Below are 26,861 nucleotides of genomic sequence, written 5' to 3'. Positions count from 1 at the left end.
AAGAGCAATAGAAATTCCTTCTTTTAGTAAGTTGCTTTGCTGAAAAGAGTACTTGGAAAGGGCCAAAAACAGTGCCTCTATATGGAGTAAGGAGAGGAAGATGAAGAGAAAGCTGTGCCTGAGGAGGTCCTGTAGGCATTTGTTGGTCAGTATCCCCATCCAAACTCAACAGAAATGGAAAAAGGCATTTTCAAACACAGAAAAATGGCTGTACAATCCTGGTTTTGATCATGCTCATATACATATTCTGAAGTCAGCTGCCTTAGGGAGCAATTCGTATAATTTAAATGAAAATTGGAAAGACCAATTCATCTAGAATAGCAGACCTTTTATTAAGAAAGCAGACTGGTTGATGAGTGTTAGAATAAGAATGCAAACATCCTTTAGGTCCACAGATTACGAAATTGGAGGGGATTTTTTTTTTGTGCATGGTGCAACTTGTAGGAGTCCTTTACATAACTGCTACAGTAGTCCATTCCATACAGACCCTCAAATGGCAGACTTTTGATATCTGTCTAGACACTTTGTTTTGAGAAGGAAAACAAGGATATGTCTTAGGTCCACTAAATGGTACTGAATGTCCTTGCCAGCTGGCAATGTAAATCTAACAAGCCAGGAATTAAACATACTGAATAAATGAAGTGTATTTTCCAGAACTGTACTTGTTACAATATCCATCTTAAGTAATGGAAACTCATCTGGCTACAGCCTCATTGGAAAGGTGATGAAGAGGAGGAATAATCTTTCGGCTGGGGGAGACAGCCAGCATACTTCCTGGGTCTGACCTGCACAGACTGTCTTCCAGAAAAGATGTAGTAATTTTCATCAGAGACAACAAATTAGAACACCATTCTCTGTGAGGAAGGGTATAATAAAGCTACTACTCTAGGAGTGCTGGTGGTAGCACAGGACTCAGTATCTGTGGTACGAAATTCAACTGGTAATGGTCCTGACAATCATATAATAACAAGCAGTACTAGGTTTCCCTAAGGTTTCTTTCAGAATGTCATTCCAGTCTTTCAGGAAAAAAAAAGGCTTTAAATTTAAGAACAAGGGTATGTTCTAGGATTTGGAGTTTTTCTTTTGGACAGATGCATGTCTGCTCACTGTGTGCTTAACACTGAGAGTCTTCATCTTGTGAAGATGCCTGTTACACTTAAGAAACCATGATGATGATGAGGCTACCTTCTTATATATCTCTTCTCACTGCAAATGCATATATGCCTGGCTGTTTATGACATAGAGTCATCTCCATAGACTGTTCAAGTCATGAGCAGTTTGAGCTCAACATTGTTTTTGACTTCTAGCAGAAGAAGAAAAAGGAGAAGCAAAAAGAACATGCCCTATGGTGCGTTCTTACCTTAGGACAAAGTAATTTTTATTATGTCCATCTATAATGATATCAAACTGTTGCTTCGACACCAGGGTTTAATTTTCAAAGGCTTTAGACCTGCCATTTCCAATAACTATGAAAATTCATTCTGTACTACCAATGAGTTCCTCTTGCAGTTCTTTGTATTTTGGCATATCCAATAAAAAGTTAAAATCTATAACTAAGTTAGGTAGACTGTTCCAACACAGGGTAGGTTTGAAATACTACAGCAGGTCAGCTGTAGTCCAGGTTGCACCCTGATAATAGACAGGAAGAAAACTGAAGGAGGTTCACCACTCTCCACTCCTTATACTGGCATATATGATATATGGCACACATGGTGCTGCTGTGACCTTGGGAGAAGTATTAAAGATTCTGAGCATGTGTGTTTGAGATGCACATGCACTTCCAGTGGGATCTACACTGATGTATCCTCAAAGAAGGACAAAGCTTGTGTGGGGAGAAAAAGTCTAGTCAGGAGGAAAGGAAAAAACACTCCACAGAGGACTGACAGAAGCTTTTCTCTCTCTCTCCCCCTTTCTCTCACACACACAAACTCTCTCTCTCCCCTAAAAATTGATTCTACTGTCTAGCATAGCATGCATTTAATATCATATGCAAAACAAAAAAACACAAAGCAAAATAAAAAACAAGGATTAAAGGAAGCAACAGAAAAAACATCCAGAGAAAGGAAGAAACGACAATTCTAGTTGTGTTTCCTCTAAGCCCACAAGATCTGCTATTTGGAAGGAAAAAAGAACCAGTAATTTTTTCTCATTTTTGTGAATTACTGCAAGAGCCACTTTCCCATTTTATTTTCACACTAAATTCTACAGATTATTTCTCAAATTTTAAAACAAGACAGATTAAATATGATGCAGAACATTGCCCTCTGTACCTGCAATATTCAAACACTGTATCTTTAAGGTTGACTGCTTATGCCATCAGGATATGTTCACAGTCTGATGCATTATGGCAGTTTAGATTACTATTGATTGCTTTTTCTGTCCCTTAATATATTGGCTACCATTTATTTTGTGCTTAGACAATTCAGAACACCAGAAACAAGAAGTTGAAACCTGTATCAATGTTCTTCTTCAGTTGATTATATTTTTCCTGAGGATATTTAATTTCAGTTTATTTTTACATGTATGTGTGTTTGCATGTAAATATACATAAGCTTTTTTACCCCCATCATGCTATCCCTTGTCCTTGTTGATACTCTGGGAAGAGGAAACACATATACAGGCATGCTGCAAAAAGCTTCATGCTCACAGTCTTCTCATAGATTTCCCTCATACCTGACTGTGCATAAACTTCAGGTTAATTCCTTCCAGTGTGACCTGAAGAAGACCTCCTTCACCGGTTTTCATATCCTGCACGGGGAACTCGCCACCCAACTCAGGCCCTGTGATATGTAAATTAAAAAAAAAAAAAAAAAAAAAAAAAAACAAAACCAAAACCCAAAAATATCCAGAGAGAGAATGAACAGAAAGCAGTCAGCCAAGCCGTGATATGTGGAAGGCAAATATAAAACAATAAAAACATAATTTCAATTTGATGTGCCTAGCAAGAGGACACTACTAACAATAGTAAGGAGCATTTCAGTAGAGTCCACTCACTAATAACAGCCTTCTGAGAACCACTAGATTGTTAAGTATCGTAATAAATTTCATCCTGATTACATGAAGAGATATCGGTGTTAGCTCAGTCTGCATTTATTGTAGTTCATATTGGGGTTTTGTTTGTTTTAAATGCCACATTTAATTTCTGCATGGTAAGACACTGCAATCACATAATACTACAGACAGCATAGTCTTAAGTACAAACACATAAGCAAGCACAAACTAGGCTTGCATTTGTGAGCTTGATGACTTTGTATGGCATTGTTTTATGCTTTCAGCAATGAAAAGGTCAACATGGTTACAACAATGACAATTTAATAGAGCACATTAATAGATGACAGTCTAGGCATTTTCATCTAGTTTCTTTTGCATCATTCAGTTCAGCTAGAAAATGCTTTCTTATAATGATTTTTTAAAAATTATCATTTGTGCAGAACCACTGAACTCTGGAGAATGGCTTTCAAACATATTTTTTAATACTGCATTGTTGCCTAATTCTTAAAATAGCTTTCAAAGAACCTTTTGTCTCCTCTACCCTAGTGGAAGTCCAGTCCTTCCTCCCCCTCCTCAAATTAAACTGGACTAATGGTAGGAGGAAGAAAATGGTGGTTCTTCCAAGCTCCAACAGCTAGCTGAGGGTTGAACACTTAGAATGCTTTTTAAACATGATTTAAACACAAGTAATTTTCTCAGTCATGCTGATGACAGTTATGAGTATAAAATGTAGATCCCTTAGATTTGGCATTCAGACACACCTAAAATATAGGCTTGCACCTCAAAGCATGGCTCCCAGAGTCCTAGCATCCACTTGAAAAAAAAAGAAATAGTTGCAACAAAAATCAAACTTGAAAACACAAAACCACAGCGATGTTACCCTGAACCTGCAAACAGACTCCAGCAAGGGAGAAACAACCATTTTGTGAAGGTATAAAATAAGTCACCTTCATGTTTGTTACCCAGGTACATACAGCACCTTGCTGCTCTCTGGGACTAAGAAAAATGGAAAATTGCCTTCCCAAGAACAAAATCTCCCAAAACTGCAAATCTACTTTTCTAGGGTTTTTTTTACTCAACGGGAAAAGGAAAGGGGTGTTTGCCAAGAAACGTTTCACCAATATAATTATTCTATCCTGTCCCAGATGATGATGCAAAACTAAGAAGAATGTCTACAGTGGAGAAGTTATACTGATGTAAGGACATTGGCTTAACTGCACCTTTGGACTTGCACCAGTATGAGACTTTCCAATACAGAAAACGTTTGTGCATTGAAAGTCTGCAGAAAGCTGCAGATTCATCACTGTAGATTCACTAACGCAAACAAGCATATTTATTAGCCTCCATTCTCAACACAAAGTGGACAACATTGTTCTACGTCTCAATCAGGAATATAAGGAGTAGCTAGCCAAACATGAAGAGAAAGTGAAGCTGAAGTTTCATAGTCTTTTCTAGTTATCATTTTACTGGCAGCTAGTCCTCCTTACATGTAACTCTTCTTTATGCAAGTGTTTTGGTTTTGTTTGTACTTAGAGTGAGGTATATGGGGGCAAGCTAATGATAACACTAAGTCTGCTACATACGCACAGATGTACAAAGCTACCCTCAGATTTCCAAGTAAAAGGAGATTATGTTCAAAGAAGTTATTAATAAAAAAGTTTTGTTGATTGCAGATTAAACAACAAATGTTCCCAACAAGCAAAATCCTGTACCTGGTTTAATGCTTTGCTGCCTTGCTGCTGCTCGCTCCATACTGTCTTTTACACAGTAGTATAATTCCCGACACTAATATATAAGAGAAGAGTAATACGATGTTATTTTTCCAAATTACTAAGGGAAAAGAACAGCAAGATTCTATGATTCCACAAAAAGAACTAGCCTCATGTGGTGCATAATGACAAAAAGCCTATAAAAGTTCAACCACAGCTAATTACTGGATGGTATTTTTCAAGTTGACAGAGAAACTATTTCATATCATTTCATAGCACAAGCTAGTGAAAAGTTCATGGCTTGACACATGCTCGTGAGCAATCTAACCAAGTTTACTCGGTTTCCTAGTGTAGAAAAAGTCTCAAAACAATGTCACAATCCCCGCCCTTTCTTTCAGCTTCCAGCAATCAATATTACTGGTCATGCTCATATGATCTATCTTTTTGTTATTCATATCAATTTCCTTATGCCATATTCTTCTCTTCATCGTCCTCCAACACCCCTCTTTAGTATCAAATAATAGTTAAGCCATAATCTCAGAGTACAATTTAAGAAAATTTTCTATCTGAAGCCCAAGATACATGCAATTAATTTTCCAAGTAACTTCTGTAGCACACTGCTTTTGTCCTCCTTCCCTTTGTATTCACACCTGCATTATGATGATCTAGTCTATATAAAATTAATTTTTTGAAGCAGAAGTCTAATCCTTTTATATATCTCAAAGATAATAACCTTTTGATATATTACTTACATTTACAAATCTTTACCTTTTGTTTGCTGGTCATTGTGTAGGAGTTACTGGAGTTTTCCTAGTAGGTTTAAGCTATTTCTTTATATTTGCAATTAATCATAAGGAGAAAAAAAGGGCTTTCATATTAGTGGAGAATGTAGGCATATATGAAATAAAAATCAAACACAGGCCCATGGAGAAAATTTTTTATCTATTTTGTCAGTTTGGGTTTGTCATTAAAAATGACACAATTAACTCAATTCCTAAGCCATAGTTGTATTTAGCTTTTTCCCCATGAATCTACCACAATATTTTTACTACCTTTATAAACCTGCAAGCTCACGCAATATTTATTAATACTGATGCTTTCCTCCTTCTAACCAACTGTCTTCAGGTAAATGACAACGCATAATGCCAGCGCTGTTAAACAGCCATTACAGTTCAGTAACTGGTGCTGGAGAGAGGATGCTATTTTTTGATTAAACGTGGAATATGACGCATGAAGGATTTGTTTGTTCTATGCAGTTTTCCCTCACTATTCTGTGTATTAAACACGATGTGTACCTTCTTTGTGTAGAACTTGTTCAGTTGTGTCTCCTGACCATTCCTCCGCCAGAGGCACAGCACTTTTGTTTTGGGACAGTAAGTCATGTTGATGAGCTTCTCATACCACCAACGTTCATACACAGTTCCAATGTTGCTTCTCAGCACAATGCAATCATCACATACCTGGGCGCACAAAATATTAAATAAGATTTCTAATATTATCTATTGAATGCTACTACTTGCGTTAATATTATTCTTTTCTCTACCTCCATGAAAAATATGTCTCCTGTTGTGTCTGTCCCTGCATGTACTACAAAAGTCTGCTTCTTGATGTGACGGCTGCCACTGGGTCTCACAGGGAGTTCCCGTCCATTCTAGAGAAAAAAACCACGCAATTATTAATGAACTTTGAAACCAATCTCTCCTGATCTTTTGCAAAAAAGTCCATCAGGTGACACTAGAAGAATTTGCAACAAATGAAAGAAAAAAGTATTTTTAACACAGCTGATTGGAGGCAATTTTGGACAAAGCTGTAAGCAACATACTCTAGTAAGTTTAGTTTCAACAAGTGTGACTGTAAGAGTTATCACAGCATACAATAACATTCATGCTGGTACTGTACTCAGTATGGGATAGTGAGGTGTCTGGGTTCCAGTAACATTGCAGTAAACTGGTCTGCTTTTTCCCAATCAATTGGAAGATACTCTTCTGTCCTTTCTGTGCATAAAACTAAGTTCCAAATGTAAAAATGCTTTGAAAAAGTAGCTTTCAAAAGGGCCTAAACTTGCATCCACCCTGGTGATGGTTGTGCTAAAAGCTGGCTAGTTTTATTAACTTCAGTGTTAGCCTATATTCTTAACAAGCATTACAGGACTTAAGGTTTATTCTGCATGGCAGCTGATAGTGGAAACAGTTTTGTATAGAAACTGATTGCTACAAGTCTTATAATGACCTGGAAACTGATGGAAAACTAAACACTTGTTACAGTCATAGTAAGAATGAAGGTTCCACCCACAAAAGTGATATTAAGAAAACATTAGGGTTGCATAGAACTGTGGTACTGAAGTGTCATGTTTATACATATTTTTATTACAGTTCTAACTGGTAACTGCATAACATAATATTATAAACAGTCATACAATCACTGTCTTTATTCTATACATGTGAAGGCAGTATTTAATAATTCAGTTTCATTATTTTTAATATTTTTAAATTAGTGTTGCAGAGCATTTGTAGAAGAATTTTCAGATATTTTTTTTCCTCCACTGTAGCTTCCACAGATACATCACTCATCACTGTTCTACTTACCAGATTGGCAAGTTTGTCTAGAGTATCATTTATTTGCTGGCTGTGTACCAATCCAATATGTGATTTTCCCATTAGACGACGGACCTTTTTCCTAATATCATTCTTGTTCACCTAGAAGGCAGATACAAAGGCAGTTACGTACTCTCCTCTATTCACAGGTGGCATCTTCTATCTCCCATCTCCCAAAATCAACGTATCTTGGTTTTCATTGCTAAGACAGCAAAACAACTGATCTCCAGCTCAGTCATGCTAGGGCCTCTTCAGCCCAGCAGTACAAGCAGAAGCTGCACGTACACCACTCTTCCCAGCTACTGGGCAAGTGATAGCGTGCACAACAGATTTCCTGCCCACTCTTGCACAAGAGCAGCAATTCCACTACCACCCACTTCCAACTACTGACATCAAAAGCCTCAGTTCTCCATGTTGCCACTTATGTGATGAGTCTCATCTGCCAGGCTAGCTTCTCCACCTCTTCCTCTGCAAAAAGTTGATTTAGTCAACTGTGGAGCCCTCAGCACAAGAAATATTAACACAAAGGCATGCTATCTTTCAGAATTTTCACTCTTTCATGATCTGTTTCCTGGTCACTAGGCCACGGCTCTAACATTTCCAGATAGTCCTCAAACAGCAGCAGGTTCCTCCTGAAGACAAGCTGCAGGAAGGCTCAGAAGCAACACATTTCTGCCTCAGGTTCATTTCAAAAGGCTATTATGAATGCCAGCCTTTGACACTTAAGGCTTCAAGACAGTACACTCAAGCTTGAGCACTGACTTCAAGCTAGATTGGACATTCTTTTTAATCATATGGTGATTATGACCTTAATGCTACAGAGCATACAAAACAAACTCAACCTGCGTCCTTCCTTTGGCAAGAATTCTTCGCACTTAAAAGAAAGCATTGTGATTTTCAAGAATTTTTTAGGTAAAAACTACTGGACTCTGCTATCCCAAAGCAAGAACATAAATTAAAATACCAAGGTGTTGGGTTTGGAGGATTATGTGTCCCTTGATAGCTCAGAAGAATTTGCCTCTCTAGCAACAGAAGGCCTTCCAACTTTGCAGTTTCTACTAGAAGCTGCCCTAAGATGAAATACCTCTGTACAGTCTTTAGTCTCTTAAAGCCTTCACTCTAATTGCTTGAAAAAAATCCTATAAACAAATAATATATACCAAATTCTAGATCCACCACCTTTTATCCCAAAACTGATTATCAGGGGGAAAAAAATGATGAAAAAAAACCCAACACCCCACAACCCTTCTTTTGCCCAGTCCTTCATCCCATCCTGACTGTTGAGCATCTCTGAAGATGCACTGAAAGAAACAGTATTTTTATCACAACTCTTAGATCCCATATATTGCCTTTTCATCTATAAGTGATAGGCCCAGAGTGATACCATTTTCAAAGGCATAATATTCTGTTTGCCTCCTTATCCCTTTCCCCCAGGAAACTTTTCTTGGGGATCTGATTATTTTCACCACACCAAGACACTATTCCTCTCTGGGACTAACTCTGTCAACATCTCTCATTAAACAACCTTTTGAAACCAATATTACTTGCTCTCCTTTTGCATCCTTTGATGAAAGTAGCTGCAGTGGTTATTAATTCTACTTTAAGTATTGCAGCAATGCAAGTCCTAATGGCCAAATCCCACAGTCATCTTCTGAAATAAACTCATTCCAAATATACTCAAATCCCGTCTTAAAACTTACCTTCACATTCCATTTATGTCAGGAAAAAATCAATACCTTCTTCCTCTCTCCTCACTGCCGCCCCCCCCCCCCCCCCCCCCCCCCCCAAAAAAAAAATTCCATACAATAACTTCTTCTACTGGTTGGGTTTCACACATTCTTTATCTATGGAACGATGTCTCACCTCCTCATTTAAACACTGAAATTTATCAAACTATCATCTGCGTACAGCTATTCTTACTGCCAAGCTGTTGCACTGGACAGCACAGTGCATCAAATCTGTTACAGGTAAAACCACGCACATAAGCTGGTTCTAAACATGACAAAAATTTTAGAAGATTGATTTTCCAGTGACTTTGAGGGAGGATTTGGACCATCTAAGAAATTATTCAGACTAAAAGAAAGATATTGCTAGTAGCTACCTGCAGCATTAAGGTGCATACAGACAATGCTGAGGAAAAAAGGGTTGCTTACTAGCAACGGCAAATTTCATGTTAAGTTATTGGTATGCACATTCACAATCTGCTCACATTTGGAATTTGCAGCTGTGAGGAAATCAGATTAGAAGATGCTCTCTACTTAATTTATCACCCACACTTAAAAATAACAATGTCCTCTAAAGTTATTAGTAGAAATAGTAAATTTCTATTTTAAATGGCAATGTATATGCATACCCATGGCATAGAACTGTGTAAATTCAGACAATATATCTCAAAGAATCTCCAGGTACTGAAGTAATTTTTTCATTAAGATTAGGGAATGTTTTATAACATTCTTTTATACTTCACTGTTCTGGGCTCTGTGAACAGACATGTATGGTTTCAAGACAACACCAACAAAATATACTGCTGAAATCTGAGCAGTGATCTATTAAAAAGAGTCACCTTTATCATAAGCATATAAGCAATCATATTATGCAGCAGTGTAGCCAACAAGCGGTCCTCATCATCCTCCAAACGCTTTCGATCATGTTCTCCCAGGGAAAGGTACCTGCAAGAAGAGCTAGATCTGAAGCAGACTCACAGACATTGTTCATCCAATTCATTAAAGCACTGGCAGAGGACAGAGCACTATTTGTAAAGTGCAGGGCAAATAAAACCTCCAAAACCACTAAGCCAAATGGGCATTTTCCAGGAAAACACTATGATCACTAATTAAAAATTTCCATTAATTATCAACTAGTTGAAGTAAATAACATCTGCTCAGTGGGAAAGTTCTCAGTGGTCTGCTGGGCTTACCCATTTCCTCTTTTCTGCAGTCGCAGCTCCATGACAATTACAACTGCCAGAAGAACATGTAACTCTGTACAAGAGCTACCTGCCTTTAGAGCTTAAATGCAGCTGAAAGGCAGAAGCAAACTGATGAAGGAAACACACAAGGCACTCTCTTTTTCCAATAAGGTAAGTAGTTTGTGGAAAAAGAAACAGTTTTCAAACTAGCACCCCATAAACTAGTTCTTATTTTGGCTACCAGATCCCATGTTACATGATAGCATGGGTGTAGGTGGTACAGTGGTAGACAGAGCAGAGAATGATCAGATATTAACAGAGCTGAGGCGGGGGCGAGAGGGGAACCAAAAAACAAGCAGGTAGTAAAGAATGACATCTTGGAAATAGTCTAGCTTTAAGTGACCACACAGATATTTCTAGAGAATGGTTCCCTTGTGGTTGTTTTGTTTGTTTCTTTTAACTACAAACTGTAAAGTAGAAACCCCTATAAGTTACTTTGCGTTTTGAGAAGGCTCAAGATGCAGTTTCTGAAGACATTTAATTCTTTCACTTTATGTCAACAAACTGATATCTTCCTTTATTCCAGAATATAGTCATCTTGCCACAGAAACCTCTTGCTTTACTACTAATCTGGTCTATTCCACCTATTCATACTGTGATTATGCTTATATTATCCATTTCTCTAGAAATATCACCTCTCCACAAGAGTTAAAAGATATATTTCACAACTGAAGATAGTATTTCAGTATCAGGAGATACTGGCCAGCACAGAGACAAAAGGCTCACTTTCGAACAGTCAAGTATAGTAACAAGGTTTACAAAGTGACAATAGCATGTTCAGCAGAATTAAAAGAACTTTTTTTTTTTTAACTATTTCAGCCCAAGGTGAAACAATGAGGAGCAAAGAGGTCTGCTAAAGAACTTTACCTGTCAATCATCTCCTGAGGTCCCTGGTCCATCCCCATTCCTTCTCTCTCTAACATCACAGCATCCAAAAAAGCATCTTCCCAGAACTGCATCTGGTCCCACAAGGTTGAACGCTCTTTGCCTATGCAATGTATACAAAAATTAAGCATTTATTCCATTTACTCCAGTCAAATACTTTAGTTCCTGTTCCTTCCCACTCCTTGAAAATACCATAAGCCAACACACAATTAATCCATATTAAAAAAAAAAAAAAGTTACTTTTAAACCACAAGCAATATCACAACTGAAGAAAAGTGTAAAAGAGAAGAAGAGACACACTTCTCATTCTAATTCATGGCATAATCTTTTTAATCTTTTCAAACCCTTACACAAAAGTACCTCTCATCTCTATTCTTTAAGGAGTATATGTTCTTCCATATACTTTTAACACTGCCCGAAAGACAGAAATATCTTACACAAACACAGATCATGGCAAACACACAGAGAAGTGGAAAGATTATTACTCATAGAGAAGGTTTCCATTGCAGCATCCTCTAACTGGTCCCAGACAGATCCTTTATCCCTACCTGCACCATTCCAAGCAGGTAGCAATGATAAATGGAAAGGATGAAAAACACAGGAAAAGAGAGCTCTTGATTAACAGCAAGTCCAGATGAAATACATTTCAAAAAAGCCAATATACTCCTAATTCAAGGATACACTTGAAGGCCATTAGTATTCTGAGTTTAGTAGCCCTCTGTTCAATAACTTAAACTGAAGGATCTTTTTTCAAAATCAGTAATACATTTTAGCCGTTCGTGCATAGCTAAGTAAGTTCCTTCTCCCCTTTTTCCAACAGCTTAAAGAATTCACGTTCAAGAGCAGCAAGAGACTTGGACAAACTACATTTTATGCAAACTACACCACTCACACCCATCTACTTTTATTCAATCTCCCCTCATTCAACCCCCCGCCCCCGGCAAATCTTTGGCTTTACTCTGAATGGCCTGATGCGGCCTCCTATTCTACCAGTATGGACAACCGTAAGTGGTTAAAAACAGTCTCTGGGAATGTAAAAATTCCAGTCTGCTCCAGACATGACTCCACCTGAACTTCAGTCTAAAAGATCCCCTCCCCACAAAAAAAAAATAGTTTACCCAGAAGTCCTTCGTAGAGATAGACACGTTGGTTCCCATCCTCTGGACCTCTCCCTGGAGTACCACCTTTGCTATCCTTCACACTCTGCTTCAGGTTGTGAGACTTCGCCTGAAAATAATACAAGGAGCTGTCAGACAATTTAACTCTGCACCTTGCAGGGCTGTTTCTTGCAGCCCACTGTTGTGCTCAACAGATGCAGTTTGCAATCAATACTTCATAGACACTTCTCCCACAAATGTTCACAAAACAAATAAATTACTCTGTTCAAAGAGCAAGGTAATACACTTAAAAGTCCGGAGTCTGACAAAGGAAAACCAAAGAGAGACAGATAGAGAAATCAAAACGCAGAGGAAGCAAAATGCTTCCCTGAAGGAAAACTGAGACAAAACAAAACATGCAAATCCCAGACTAAAGGAAAGAACAGTTAAACCTCTTCTGTCATCCCCCATATTTCAAGCTTATGCAGTAAGTTTGCCCAAATTTTAATAGTAAATCTTTCCCCCTGTTTAGGAAATAGCTGAGTATCACTGTCATTGTGCAGATTGTGAGGAATAAAGGAAGAAATACGCAGCTTGCTCAGGACTACACAGAAAATGGATATTCACAAGCAGAATAAGATTACCCAAGCTGTATTTCACATTCAGACTTTACAGGTTTCATTTACCATTCATAAAGGTATGACATTAAGCAAACGATTACATATCATCTTGTCTGAAGAACTGTGTGCTCAGACTATCAGCCAGCAGGAACTGCGATAATAAAGCTGGCCCATCTATTTCTCTCCCACCAGCTAAATTATGGTGCAATACTTGACATTCATCATACATCATATATACCCATTATCTTTGTTATAAATCTGTTGCAAGGGTTCTTAAAATTCCATTTAATTTCATTAATCAAGTAGAAAAACTAAGTGTTTAAAAAAAAGTCTAGCTCTTTAGTAACTGAGAAGACACCCTCTTGCAGTTAAATAAGCGGACATGGTTACATCATTTTCATGCTTTTAGAAGAAATCTGCAATGAAGCACAATGATTTTGTTTGTTGCTTAAAATTAGAAGTAGAAGCCCTGTAAAGGCTTTTACAGTCTTATGAGGATTATTAAATAATGAACACAGTGAGACCAAATCTTAAGGCATTGCAAGTTGTTTTCATATCTGGCTGACAGCTTGACTTCGCCAAATCAAGCACATAATTATTTTCTTTGTAAGATATATGTTAGAGGTTATACCCGATAATCAAGGACTTTAAAAAAAAAAAAAAAAAAAAGAACAAGAAGTGCTCTCAGATCATTTGAATTTTACTGCATACAGATCTTCCAACTAGGAAAATATATTTAAAAGTTATGATTACACTTCAAATAGGATTAAAGTAATGTTTTAAAGAAACGGAATAGCTGATAAACCTACAATGGGTCATCACTTTCCTGTATCAAACAGCTGCTTCTAAGAAACAGGAAATCTGTTCCTCTTAGGTAAGGTTGAACAATGCCCATTGATGTTGTTTTGCCTCTGAAGGGCAATTACATGTCCATTTTGTTGAGAGAAATATTGAATGGGGGGGAATCAAATATTGCTAGAGCCTGTAACATGCTGGGAGATGTGAATCTACTATTCTCACAGAACCATGTATTGCACAGGAAATGAAGAAAGGTACATGGATCCATACAAAATTACATCTTTAATATTTTAATATTGTAAGTCATTGCTGATTAACCCTTAGAACAGAATCAGAGATCTTCTTCCACACATGCACACACATTGAAATTATTACTAGACAAGATTTAATTTAAAAAAAAGGAAAAGAAAAATAAAAGAGTGAAGTCTGCAATGCCCTTACAAAGATAGAGCTAGTAGCAGAGTTTGTCTCAATTTCACTGTCTGACACAGTGCCTCTGGATCCTGTCAAATTGCCACCATTTTCCACACTCGGGCCATCACCAGCATTGCTACTCAAGTCACTGTCTGCTCCTAACGTCTCTCCAGAACTGTTACTAACCTGTGGAGAAAAATAAAGAAGTTACCTTCAAAAGACAAAGACACGGTGGAGAGAAAAGTTGTAAAATGTTTCTTCTTAAGGCACAAAATACGAAGCTGTACAAATGAAGGCCACATTTGCCTTTTCTCCTTCAGTAACATTATCTTTTAATCAAATCCTACTCTGCAGAAAAAGAAAGACTCAAAAAGCCCTTCAGAAAAATCACAAAACTGTTTAGGTTGGAAGGGATCTGTCAAGATCATCTATAGACAAGCCCCCCTACTCAAGCAGGGTCAGCTAGAGTACGTTGCTGAGGACCATGTCCAGTGAGGTTTTTAAAATCTCCACAGATGGAGAATCCACAGATTTCCTGTGCTTGAATTTTTGTGTTGACTGCCTCCGGTCCTGCCAGTGGGTACTACTGAGAAGAGTCTGGCTCCCTTGCCTTCATTCCCTCTCATCAGGTATTTATACCCATTGATAAGATCCCCCCAAGCCTTCTCTTCTCCAGGCTGAAGAGTCCCAGCTCTCTCAGCCTCTCCTCTCATGAAAGATGCTCCAGCCCCTTAATTGTCTTTGTGGCCCTGAGCTGGACTCACTCCAGTAAGGCCTTATCTTTCTTGTACTGGAGAGCCCAGAACTGGACATAATACTCTACTCAGCACCGGTGAGGCTGCATCTCAAGTGGAAGGATCACCTTGCTCGACCTGCTGACAATGCTTTTCCTAATACAGCCCAGAATACCATTGGCCTTTTCTGCCACGAGGGTGCGTTGCTGGCTCACGGTCAGCTTGTTATCCACCAGGAACCCAACGTTCTTCCTAGCAAAGCTGCCTTCCAGCCGGTCAGTCCCCAGTGTGTACTGGTGCCTGGGGTTATTCCTCCCTAGATGTAGAACTTGGAATTTTCACCTTGTTGAACTCCATAGATTCCTCTCTGCCCAGTTCTCCAGCCTGTTGAGGCCCCTCTGAATGGTGGCACAATCATCTTGTGTGTCAGTCACTCCTTCCAGTTTTGTATCATCTGTGAACTTGCCCTGTACCATCATTTAGGTCATCAGTGAAGATGTTGAACAGTACTGGCCCCAGTACTGACCCCAGGGGTACACCACTAGTAACTTGTCTCCAGCTGGACTTTGTGCCACTGATGACAACCCTCTGGGCTATTGTTCAGCCAGTTTTCAGTCCACCTCACCGTCCACTTACCTAACCCATACTCTGTCAGCTTGTCTATGTTACAGGAGACAGTGTCATAAGCTTTACAGAAGTTGAGGTAAACAACAACTGCTGCTCTCCCCTCATCCACCAAGCTAGCCATCTCATTGTGGAAGGCTATCATGTTGGTTAACCATGCCTACCCCTTTGTAAATCCATGATGACTAGTCCCATTCACCTTCTTGTCCTTCATGTGTTTGGAAACATTTTCTAGGAAGACTTTCTCCATCACCTTTCCCAAGGACTGAGGAGAGGCTGGCCAGCCTGTAGCTCCCCAGATCTTTCTTGTTGCCCTTCTTGAAGATAAAAGTGGTATTGGCTGTCTTCTAGTCTTCAGGAACCTCTCCTAATCACCATGACTGTTCAGAGACAATCGAGAGTGGCCTCACAATGTCATCAGCCAGCTCCCTCAGCACTTGTGGCTGCAACCCCTCAGGAACCATGGGTTTATGTATATCCAAGTTTGTTGAAGTGCTCCCTAGCCTGGTCATCCTCCACCAATGGTAAGTCTTTCTCATTCCAAACTTTTCCTCTGGTTTCAGGGGCCTGGAATTCCTGAAGGCCAGTTTTACTGGTAAAGACTGAAGCAAAGAATGCCCCAAGTACCTCAGTCTTTTCTACCTGTCACCAGTTCCCCTGCCCCATTCAGCAGCAGGCCCACGTTTTCCCTAGTCCTTTCACTTGCTGCTTATGTACTTGTAGAACCCTTTTTCCTGTTTCCATTCACGCTCCTTGCCAGATTCAACTCTAGGTCCATATTGGCTTTCCTAACCCTATCCCTGCAAGATAAGACAGCAAATGTTTACTCCTCCTGGGTCACCTGCCCCTGCTTCCACCTCTTGTATACTTCTTTTTTATGTCTGAGTTCAGTTAGGACCTCTTTGCTTATCCATGCAGGCCTCCTGCTGCCTTTGCTTCATTTCCTACTTGTTGGGATAGACCCTTCTTGAGCTTGGAGGAAGACAACCTGAATATCAACTAGCTCTTCTAGATCCCTCTTCTATGTGGGGCAGTATCCCATAGAATACAATTACTGGGTCCATTAGAGAAAGATAATCAGAGTATTATGCTTGTTACAGGCTGGGAAAAGATCATGGAAAGCCAGATATTCACAGGTATGCAGCAGTTTAGAGAAAAGAAAAACTAACAACAACAATAAAAAGCAAAGTTCCTTGGGTTTTATCCCTGGAATATGCCATATCAGATAACATGTGGTAGGGAGAAGGCCAATTTTTTTTTTACTGAATGCTTTCCTGCTACTTTTTCCCTCTAGGCCCTATAGTTGATTGGAAAGCAAGCAGACATATTTTGATACGATTCAAGTGCTTTAAGGTAATACATCAGAAAGTTTGTTCTTGTTTTTAATGCATCAAGCAATCTGCCTTTTTTGCTCTCAGGTTACATTTTTAAATTTCTATTCTTTATAGATGGTTTATACACAACTAAGGCATATTTATCAAATTATTGCAATCCACCAGTTCCATAAATACACCAATATGTAGGAATATGTAACAGCAACGAGCACCATATATGAAGGATGGAATCTGCTAATAAAGCACTATGTATGTTCTGTCAGACACACATGCTTGCCACCCACTTGGACACTCTGGAGAGAGAACTCATAGACATACATTATGCATGTGTGACAGTATGCAGCCATACCACACAAAATGTAGGCACAAAATGCCCTCCCCCACTTTAGCAAGCCATGAATCACATCAAGATTTCACTTTGGGTATATCCTACCACTGTGCTAACTTCAGAATCCTGGCTTGTACTTCGGACCATAACTGCTGGTCCTCCACTGGGAATAGAGTCGAAATCACTCTTCTGCAATCCAAACATATAAAGGACAGGAAGAAAAGTCACATTAGTTTTTATCATAAGGAGAGAACATCATTTCCCGACCCTTTGGGGTCTTGAATCGCACGCCTTACACTTCCTTAGTTTATTTAGCCAGCCAAATACAAACTACGGCCTGCATGTCAAAAAGATCATGGGGTCATACAACTGAGAAGTTCGCAAACATCAGTCTCCTACAGGAAGGGGAGAAGAAATTTTACTGAATGAGCCTTTCAAGTATGCTCCAAGCCTAGAAGTCTTCCCACAATTAAGTAGTGAATAGCAGAATAGCAAGTATAGGAGCCACTGACCTGAGAACCTGAGGCCAAACTGAGGCCACTGTCTGCACTGATTTGGGATTTTTTCTCATCCGTTTCTCCCAAATCAAAGTGTTTCACACCTTCTGGCCCTGAACAAAGGAAAAAGTAAATCATTACTGTACCAAGAAAAAACAGCATGGCAGAGAGTAGATGACGGACTGAAAGCAGGAACAGTACCAAGAAAACAAAATTGCTTTCTCATTCCTTTGATTTTTTTTTATTCCTTGGTACTGTAAACAACAAGGCCAGCAGGACACATCTGCCATTCTTCAAACGTTAGTTTGAATTTCAAATACTCCAAAGTCATAGTCCAGGAGTGACTATCACTAAACAGTACCTTTGTTAGCCATTCAAGAGAGAAAAGAGGACAGACACAGGTCAAGTAGCTTCCAGTTACAATAACACATGCAGACCAGTTGCCATTCAACTCTAGGAAGCCACTTCCTTTATTCTTGGTAAAATAAAAGAAACCTATTTACTTAAAGTCAGAATCCTTTTTTGAACAGTTAATTTGCTCGAAGTCTTGGACTGAGTTTGTTTGGTTGCCCGCAGCAACTATCTAGGCAAAAAATCAGGCAATGGGCAACAAGAACATAAACAGCGACAACTGGTGTTACACCAGTAAGAATTTCAAGGAAGAAGCTTGTATCATGCTGTACTTCGCAACATTCCCCAATTACATTAACAAATGGCTCTCCAGAGTTGGCAATCACGTAGGTCAGTAGTGAAAGAGGGAATCAGCAAGCTTTAAGTCATGCATTCATTAATCCGCCAATCCAAAAACAAAAAAGGGGGAAAAAAGATAAGGAACTTTATGTTCAATTTCCCATGCAGTTCTAGAATCATATAATCTGTTGTCCTCTGATGGGATGGCAGAAGGAAAAGAGAATGATGGAGAGGTAGAGCCTGAAAAGAAATCTGGATAAGCACTGAACGAGATAAATAACGAGGCAAGAAAAGAATGTGTTATTCTGTACACAGAATGTCACTACTCTCAGAAAGGGGAAGAGACTGAATGCAACACTTCTGCCATATCCATATCTGCCAACTATTCAGTAACAGGAAGACATGATCAGCAGCTGGAATATTTGTATTATGTACCCATGACTATATCCAGTATCTAAGTAAACAATGACACTATTCTCTTGGAACCACTGATCACAATAACCTGGGAATTATGAACATGTTTGTATTATATGTAATATTAGAGAGGGTAAGACAGCGAAAAGGAAAGAAAAAGGGAAGGGAGGAGAGAGAGAGAGAAGGATAATATACAAAGATTTGTGGGAGTGAGTTTGAGATGGTATGTAAACTCATGAATAGCAAAGCCATAAGCGGGCTGTGCAGACCATATTAGCTTACTACTCAACCACCAATTCTCCATGTGAAAGGTTTTACAGAAAGTGTTCTTCATTTGTATAGCATTCTGCCTAAATCCATATGCCTTAGTTACCGTAAATCAAATCATCAAAGATTCTAACAAAGAGAAAGTATAAACAAAAATTACAAAAATAAAAATAACTAAAAATATCCTTTCTAAGAATTTGGAATCTTATTTTCCACTGAAATATACATTGCTCACTTCTAGAGGTCTATTTCCACTCCTTCAAATGGCCACCATTTCTAGTTCTGAATAATGATGCAGCAAAAAGTTTTATATCTCATTACTACAGCAAGAATACTAAACTTCAGCTGTGTGTACTTTAAGCAGTTTAAGAGTTCCCTGTCCCAACACATAATTCAGATATATTTCTGGCAATTTGACTTTTAAAGCAAGTGAAACTGACTGAAGCAGTTCAGGTATTTGACAGCTTTGGGCAATACTGGTAACTGAGTTTGAGGAGCACAACAGCCACAATCACATTGTTGTCACTATCAATTTACAGGCACTTACAAACCTCCCCTTCCCTTCTTTATGGAGTTGTATGTCTAATACACATAAAACACTAAAACCTCAATTTATCCCTCCCAATGTAGGCGCCTACCTGAAAGGCCCAGTTTGGGAGAGTAGGTGTGTTCATGTGCTATGTGTGTGTCACACACACTCCTACCTCAGCAGAAAGCAATTCAGATCTTACAGCAGAGGTGCCCCATTTGCCCGATTCTCTCTGAACTAACTCCAGATGCTCACTTGTGCTTAACTGAAGTATTTAACTGAGGACCCTAAAACTAATGTAGCAAATCCAGGCCTAGTCAGAATGTCAGGAATTTTCACCCATTCACCTTAGCTATTAATCCTCCCCAACCTTCAGCCTTTAAAAGGGCATCAGCTCTGCAAAGTACAAACTACACTTATGGTTAGGAAACACCTACCACATTATGGTTATTATAAACTAGCTATTGTCCTTACGTCATGTGTTCCTATTTACAACAGCGATAACCAAAAGAGCAAAACCTTGTACTACACCTGCAGATAATATATATTCAATATTATATTTCAATAGATGTTAAGATTTGTGTAGATTTAGACTACTATTTAGACTCTGCAACAGCCTCAGACTATTTAATCACTCCTCCTTTAACATGGGATATAAAAACCAAAATCAAGTTGATTCCTTATTACGAGGCTATTCTCTAACAGCCATTACTAAATACAATTCTTCACATACACCTTCTCTCTCCCCCTCAAAAGTATGTCTTGTTGCAGACTGACTGTGGTCATAAACTGTTCATGGTTGATGCCAGGTAACAAAATCTGCCATTCCATGGCTTGAAAGAACAGAGACTTCTTCATTCCAGTAACATTCAATCAATCAATCAATATATTCACATCAAAGACTTGTTAAGCAAAACTGGTCTTTAACTTTTAAGAAAGGAGATGGAATATCTTAAAATCCTTCCACATATGTCTGATATGGTGAGGATGCAGAATATCTGCTTCCCCTTCTTTGAAGAAGGCAACATTCAGGGGAGGAAAAAAGAAAGGGGGGGAAAAAAAAAAAAAAAAAAAAAAAAAAGAAAAGACATTTGAACACAGTTTCCCCAGGACAAACTGATCTGTTTGGCCTCCTCAATTATGCAGGCTTTCTTGATAGACCTTTGTTCTTGTGGTATAAAAACCGTATGCCATAGATGCAAGCTCACCCTGCACCTGGGGAGTTGGCAGTTATGGGGAGGCTGGAGGAGTCAGTTTCTACGTTTTTTAATTTCCTTACTCGTTTTTTCCAAAGATTTTTGCTTTTTCACTTCCTGGTGCTTGTTCCACAATTCTACCCAAGATGCATTGAAAGCAGGAGAGAAAGAGAAAGAGTCAGCGGCTGGTCAAGACAGGTGAAAATGGGGAAAAAAAATTTGAAACAAAAAACCCACTCCTTCATCTCAAAAAAAAAAAAAAAAAAAAAGCAGAAATTTACAACAACTACTGAGCGAAGGGTTAATTAACACCATTTTACAAGAAATCAATGTTAGGAGTCGAGCACTGCATCATCTCTCATCTATAGAGAATTCAAATGTTTGAGATGACTTCATACAGTGAATCAACTAAGGAAAAACAGCTATTATGAACACATATAATGCAATTAATCACCTTCCCTGAGAAAGCCCTTTAAGACTGTCAGATACTTATTCCTCCAAAACGTAGGCATCACAGAAGCTCTAATTAACAGAAACATTTTAATGTCTCTAGTTTATATCATTGAAAGGAAAAGGCAGAAAAACCAGCAGCAGCAATTCCAAGAAAATTAAAACTGTAGGTTAACACAACATTTAACCAATATTATATCTTAAAAATTATCACAAAGTTTACAAGTACAAGTTACTTTTGACTTGAGAGCATTCTCAATAAATGCTTGGCTCTGCCTATCAACCAGTCCTACATGCAAAAGTTGAACTTCTCTGCAGCCACTTGTTCCTATCAGGGTATAAAGAATGGAAAATAGGGAAGAAGAAGAAAAATGAGCAAGATATCATGCTTAATGCCAACTTCCAAAATTCAAAATAGGTCACACCACTCCAATCAAGTCAAGCAATTCCATAAGAAGATACAATGCAGAGAAAAGGAAAAAAGCCTGAAGTCTGCATGTACTCTTTTCATTTGAAGCTTAGCCCTGAGACGAACTAGTCATGAGGCACTTGCACTTTTCTATCACTCACATTCCTCAACCCTCTGAAATGCAGTCATCTTTTCTGCTCAGAAACATCAGATCATTCCAGGTGCTGGCCCTGTTGGCCAAAGGAAACATCACAAGGTGACATGCTGAACTGACTGAATGCTGGGCACTGTTCTTTCTCACTAGCACGGTTAAAGCTGGGAATGCTACAGAGGAAGATACTCTTAGAAAAGCAGAAAAGGCAAAGGGAAGGAAAAAGAAGTACAATGTTCTTCTGCTGTTCCTCAAGGAAACTTGCTGAGCAACTAAAAGGTCACTTGAAGTGTGTCAGAAACCCATCCCACCCTGCAAATGGCAGAAATTAGGGCAAGACAGACTCTAAAAAAGTTCTATTTAGCAAAATGTCTACTGAAAAAAAAAAAAAAAAAAAAAAAGATAGTATTACGATTGTGGAAGAAGGCTCCAAAGTATTATCATTAAAACGTATCAGGAGCAAGGCAAATGTAGCAAGGGAGAAAAAGCTCGAAAGACAGTTGCTAGCCAACCGATTTCTCTATCTGCTTCATGATTGATGGATGTTCCTTCAACTTTCATAAGTACACAGATGGATAGGATAAAATTGCTTATGGATCCAAACAGCATCCTATAGGCTTATCTAGCTGAGCATTCACTGACAAAGATAACAATCTCTTTAAGATGTACTGAATTTGTTTGTTAAAGGGCTTTGAAGACATCTGGCCTCTTAAGTGCTCAGTCTATATGGCTTTACTTTAAAAACCACCAGGCAGAAAGCTGTAATACCTGCGATTAAATTACTTTTAGCTGACTTGCCTGTTAATTCAGGGTAGACTATATCCTAGCACATTAAAAACAGCCTAGATTTTACTGTCAACTACTTTGTCAAAGAAGAAAAGGAAAACTTCAAATAAACTCAAGGGGCGTGAAATATTATGCCTATGACTTTGTTACGTGAGCCTGAGCTAAACAGGACAGCAGGTCCAGAAAGAATCTGATGCAGACGAAGTAGGTAGCACAATCTTTTCAGTTTCAAAACCCTGTCAAAATAAAGTGACCTGCCAGCATTAAACAATTATTTAAAAAGTAGTAATGGAAACTTCAGTAAGTACTGACATTTTCATTAACAGTTACTGCAAGTATGCAATAAAACCAAACTAATCAGTAACGTAAAGGGGGAAACTATTAACTATCAACTTTAAAGCCACCGGTGTCCTAACAAAAAGGCCAACACTACAGGTGATGACCATGGACCCTGGAAGATAAGAACCCCAGAAGTAAGCAAATAATTGGTGATCTTTTAAGAAATAAAGTATCAGAAGCATCATCTTCACAATTAATTTCCTAGCTAAGCAATTAGGTATTAAAGCACAACAAAGATCAATCCTCAACTGCTAAAAATCCATCACTCTTCACCTCAGAAATAAGAACTTTGAATACCAACAGCCTTCCCTGTTACCAGGGAGCATCCTACATACTTCAGAGGTACACAAGAAACCAGAAACTTTCCGAGAAGTGAACAAGAAAAAGGGGGTCAAGCAGGAACACACCCACCCTGAACTTTGGAAAACTCTGTGAACCTCCTGACCGTTGTTCCTGTAGTACAAGAAAACTGCACACATTCAGCTACCATACCTCTAGGTCTCAGAGACGCAGTTTAATTGCCACACTAACATACACTTTATGTGTGGCTATTGCAAACAGTGCTGTAACATGATTTTACTCCATCATGCTGATGACTTACTTTCATTCTAGTATTTCCTCTTGTAGCTAGATCAAAAGATTAGCAGCCCAATTTGTATTTTGTCCAGACAATACCAATAGATTCATTGAGAGTTTTATTTACATAACTGCAAGCTGAGGCTGTAAACACCTTCCAAACTTCATAGGATCAAGGAACTCCTGAGGTTCAAAGGAACCTCTGGAGATCATCTAGTCAAACCTCCCTGCTCAAAGTAAGGTCAACTAGAGCAGGCTGCCACAGGACCATGTCCAGTCAGGTGTTCACTATCTCCACAGCTGGAGAATCCACAACCTTTCCAGTGTTGGATCATCTTCACATAAAATATTTTTTCTCATGTTTAAATGGAATTACTTATAAATACTTTGTTATTTCAGCAACATGTAAATGTTTACCAAATGCTTCTTCCCTACAGAAGTTAGTTTGAATGAGAAAGTCTGCATTTCACTACAGAAGGAATTTCAGCCTAGCCATGACTAACTCTGGCCCTGTATACCCAAAATACTGTCTTGTACTGAAGCTTCCATAACAGAACATAAGGAAGTATAATAGCCAAGCAGCTTTAAATTATCTTCCTGCAACACAAGAGAAGTTTCCTTTACTTCTAGATCTCAAGAGTCAGATGAACATGGACACTACATTGTTTTTACAGCAATTTCTTGAAGACTGACTTGCATACAAGTTCATGGTTCTTGGTGACAGACAAAACCAGTTAGAAAAAAAGGCTTCAGAGAAAACATTAGTGTCTTTCGAACTTTGATCATTTTTGGTGAAATCATATCCTTCTTGTAACTTAATTCCATAGAAGACAAGTGGAGATCATTAGAGCATCAGAACCACCAATAAGAATTTACCTGTTGCCTGTCCTTGAAGATTGCGAATTGTTTACGGCTAATATTCTGGCAACAGTAGTTAACATATTAAGTAGTACTTCTTTTGAAAAGCACTTCTTATGATGCTTCACAAACATGGAATGTCTGATCTCTATGATTCCCATTTCTATGAGGCTTTGATTTCATCTGAGGGAAAGAGCAGTCTCAGCAATCCAATCAAAAGATCTCTCTTCATTCTTTAAAAGAACGCTGGCCTAGCATCTGTTTTATTCTTAGTTGTGTCAGAAGCATACTTTCCTTTTTCTCTTTTCTACAGAAAAGAAATCAAGTACCCAGAGTGAACCAAACCACTACAGTGAAATGCTAGAAATCTGAATCTCTTTTAGCTCCCTGATAGATTTTCAAATAGAATGCAAGACTAGCTTCTGAGCAACTGCCTCCATAGATTACCTCTTGAAACAAGAAAGCAAATCAAGTCACAAGGGGTTCAGTGTCAGTTCAGAAGGACTCAACACCACTCAGCCTGCAGCTATTACGTGGGTATAAGAATGAATGTCTGCACTCCTGCCACATAACTGCCCAATACACACATTCCCTTGTCTTATGCCACATACTGCAGGTACAGCTTCACAGTAGCACGCTGCTTTCAGAAGATTAATCTTTCATACAATGATTCCATTAAAAAGTTATTTTAAACACGCTGTAAGAAGTGATGGCTAAAATTTAACATGACATTTTTGGAGCTGACAAACAATTTCTCTCATATGCTGATGGTACTTTTCTCTTGTTTACAATCCACAGCACACTGGATCCAACTAAAAGGTTTTTCTTCTCTTTTTTTCTTACCACCCCCGCACCAAAGAAATCTGTAAAGCCCTTTTTAGGTAAAACAGTTTAAAGCCTACCTCTAACTTTTTCCCAGACATAGGGAAAAGCTATACCAGCTACGAAATTAGGCTGGGAAAATTTCCAGTGACCAGCCTAGCAGATGCTGTTTAGAAGGACACACATTCTATTTACTATCGCATAGAAGGAAGATCCATCAGTCCTGCTCATTGTAATACAACAACTAAAATCTTCCTGGCAGTTTTTATTATTAACAATCAGCAGATCCTGGGTCCCACTTCTATCAGGATGCAATCTAGATAATCCACAGGTAGTCAGCAATGATTGGAAAACTTTTGTTTCATATAGTCCCTTCTGCAGTTGCCCTTTCCAAAGTCCTGCTGGCCCTGTTTCCCTTTTGCCATTTCCTGTTGCTTGAAAACATCAATCACAGAGCAAAAAAATAAAGTTGTCTAAAGTGTAATGAAATTCATAAGCAATTAAGATTAGAAAGCTTCTGGGAGAAAACTGCCTTGGATAGTTTATCCAAGAGTAGAGTGAAAACACCTATGATTGTTCCTTGTGATCCAAGGTGTAAAATGAAGCATGTTACAGCAGCAATGTAGTGTGTTAAGATGGAGAGAATGCAAATAGAACCTAATGCCAGAATAGAAGTCCCTCCTGCACTTCACAGGCACCTCAATACACACCAATGGAAGCAATAAAATTTTCTTCCTTTAGACTCCTTGTGTCAAATTCCCTTGGCCCTTTGCCTGCAGGGCTCGGTGCCTTTGGCATTAGCTGAGGTACCGGCAGCTGCATCGCAGGTTTTGGCTCCACTCTTGGGGATGATGCAGGATCCTTGCCAACTGGAGTGATAGATCCATCCGTTGGACTTCGTTTTCTCTTTTCTGGTTCTTTAAAGAAAAAAAAAAAACAAAGTGTTGGGAAAAAAACCCAAAAACAAACATAAGGAAAAAGGAAATGAGAGCAGGAAGATGAGACAGATGGTCTCACCTAAATCATTAAGCCTGGCACTGAAACAGCTCAGTCCCACATTTGTTCCCACAGGTCACCATGGCTTGCAGATAGTCTGACACACTGGTGGAAATAGTAGAGGAGAAAGCCAGAGTGCTGTTTTGGGGATACTCAAATTATCTCCTTCCTGTGTATTTGAAACCTAGGAATCTTCTTTGACACAGTAACTGTAGTATCTCCTCTGCTGAAATGTCCAAAATTAACCAACTCTGCCTAAACTACCAAGAAGATCACTTCTAGAATATAAGCAAGCTCCTCCCGCAGTGAAAAGATGACAAATACAATCATCTTTGATGGGTAACACTAAATGAAACTTCAGTTAGGAAAAAACCAAAAAACTATCAGCTATAGCTCTCATCATTCTCCGAGACTTCCTATAATGATATGTCCCCAAAGGCAGTTTGGATTATTTCTCTGTATCAAGCTCCACAGCTTGAATTACAGCAAAACTTTCAGAATAGAATAATTAAAATTAGATTTTCCATAAAGAATCTCCTGCAATCCTGCACAAACTGTTCCAATAGCTGACGAGGCCAATAGTCAAAATTTCATATCCTAATACCTAAATTTGTCATACCACTAGACCTTGTGATATCTTTGTCCAGTAGATTAAAGATTCTGCTATCAGCAACACCTTTCCATTTATCTAATAATTGAAAACAATCAACACCTATCCTTCAATAGACTGAACACCTCCATCTTTCAGAAAAAAAGTGTTTTCCCAATTCCTTGTAGGTCTTTTC

At 38.7% G+C, this 26,861-nt stretch overlaps 1 protein-coding gene across 43 annotated transcripts in view; it reads right to left on the bottom strand.

Annotated features, from left to right (window-relative positions):
* MADD (MAP kinase activating death domain) overlaps nt 1-26,861 on the bottom strand; it is a 76,787-nt gene that overhangs the window by 10,891 nt on the left and 39,035 nt on the right. For 24 of the 43 annotated variants that reach the window (XM_030032775.1, XM_030032767.1, XM_041127899.1 and 21 more), the window contains 14 exons: nt 25,791-25,997; nt 20,773-20,826; nt 17,609-17,706; nt 17,202-17,285; nt 14,104-14,262; nt 12,266-12,374; nt 11,633-11,695; nt 11,130-11,250; nt 9,858-9,963; nt 7,286-7,396; nt 6,244-6,351; nt 5,996-6,160; nt 4,704-4,776; nt 2,674-2,780 (listed from right to left, as the gene is read on the bottom strand). In XM_030032775.1, coding sequence (XP_029888635.1) covers nt 2,674-2,780; nt 4,704-4,776; nt 5,996-6,160; nt 6,244-6,351; nt 7,286-7,396; nt 9,858-9,963; nt 11,130-11,250; nt 11,633-11,695; nt 12,266-12,374; nt 14,104-14,262; nt 17,202-17,285; nt 17,609-17,706; nt 20,773-20,826; nt 25,791-25,997 — 1,565 coding nt within the window. The remainder of the gene's footprint in view (nt 1-2,673; nt 2,781-4,703; nt 4,777-5,995; nt 6,161-6,243; nt 6,352-7,285; nt 7,397-9,857; nt 9,964-11,129; nt 11,251-11,632; nt 11,696-12,265; nt 12,375-14,103; nt 14,263-17,201; nt 17,286-17,608; nt 17,707-20,772; nt 20,827-25,790; nt 25,998-26,861) is intronic. The other 19 variants (XM_041127845.1, XM_041127866.1, XM_041127887.1 and 16 more) reach the window with 3 other exon arrangements.

This window comes from Aquila chrysaetos, chromosome 2 (genome assembly GCF_900496995.4).
Source record: "Aquila chrysaetos chrysaetos chromosome 2, bAquChr1.4, whole genome shotgun sequence".
NCBI classification, from domain to species: domain Eukaryota; kingdom Metazoa; phylum Chordata; class Aves; order Accipitriformes; family Accipitridae; genus Aquila; species Aquila chrysaetos.
Note: the sequence above shows the minus strand (reverse complement) of the source record. Positions and strands in the feature narration are given on the sequence as shown.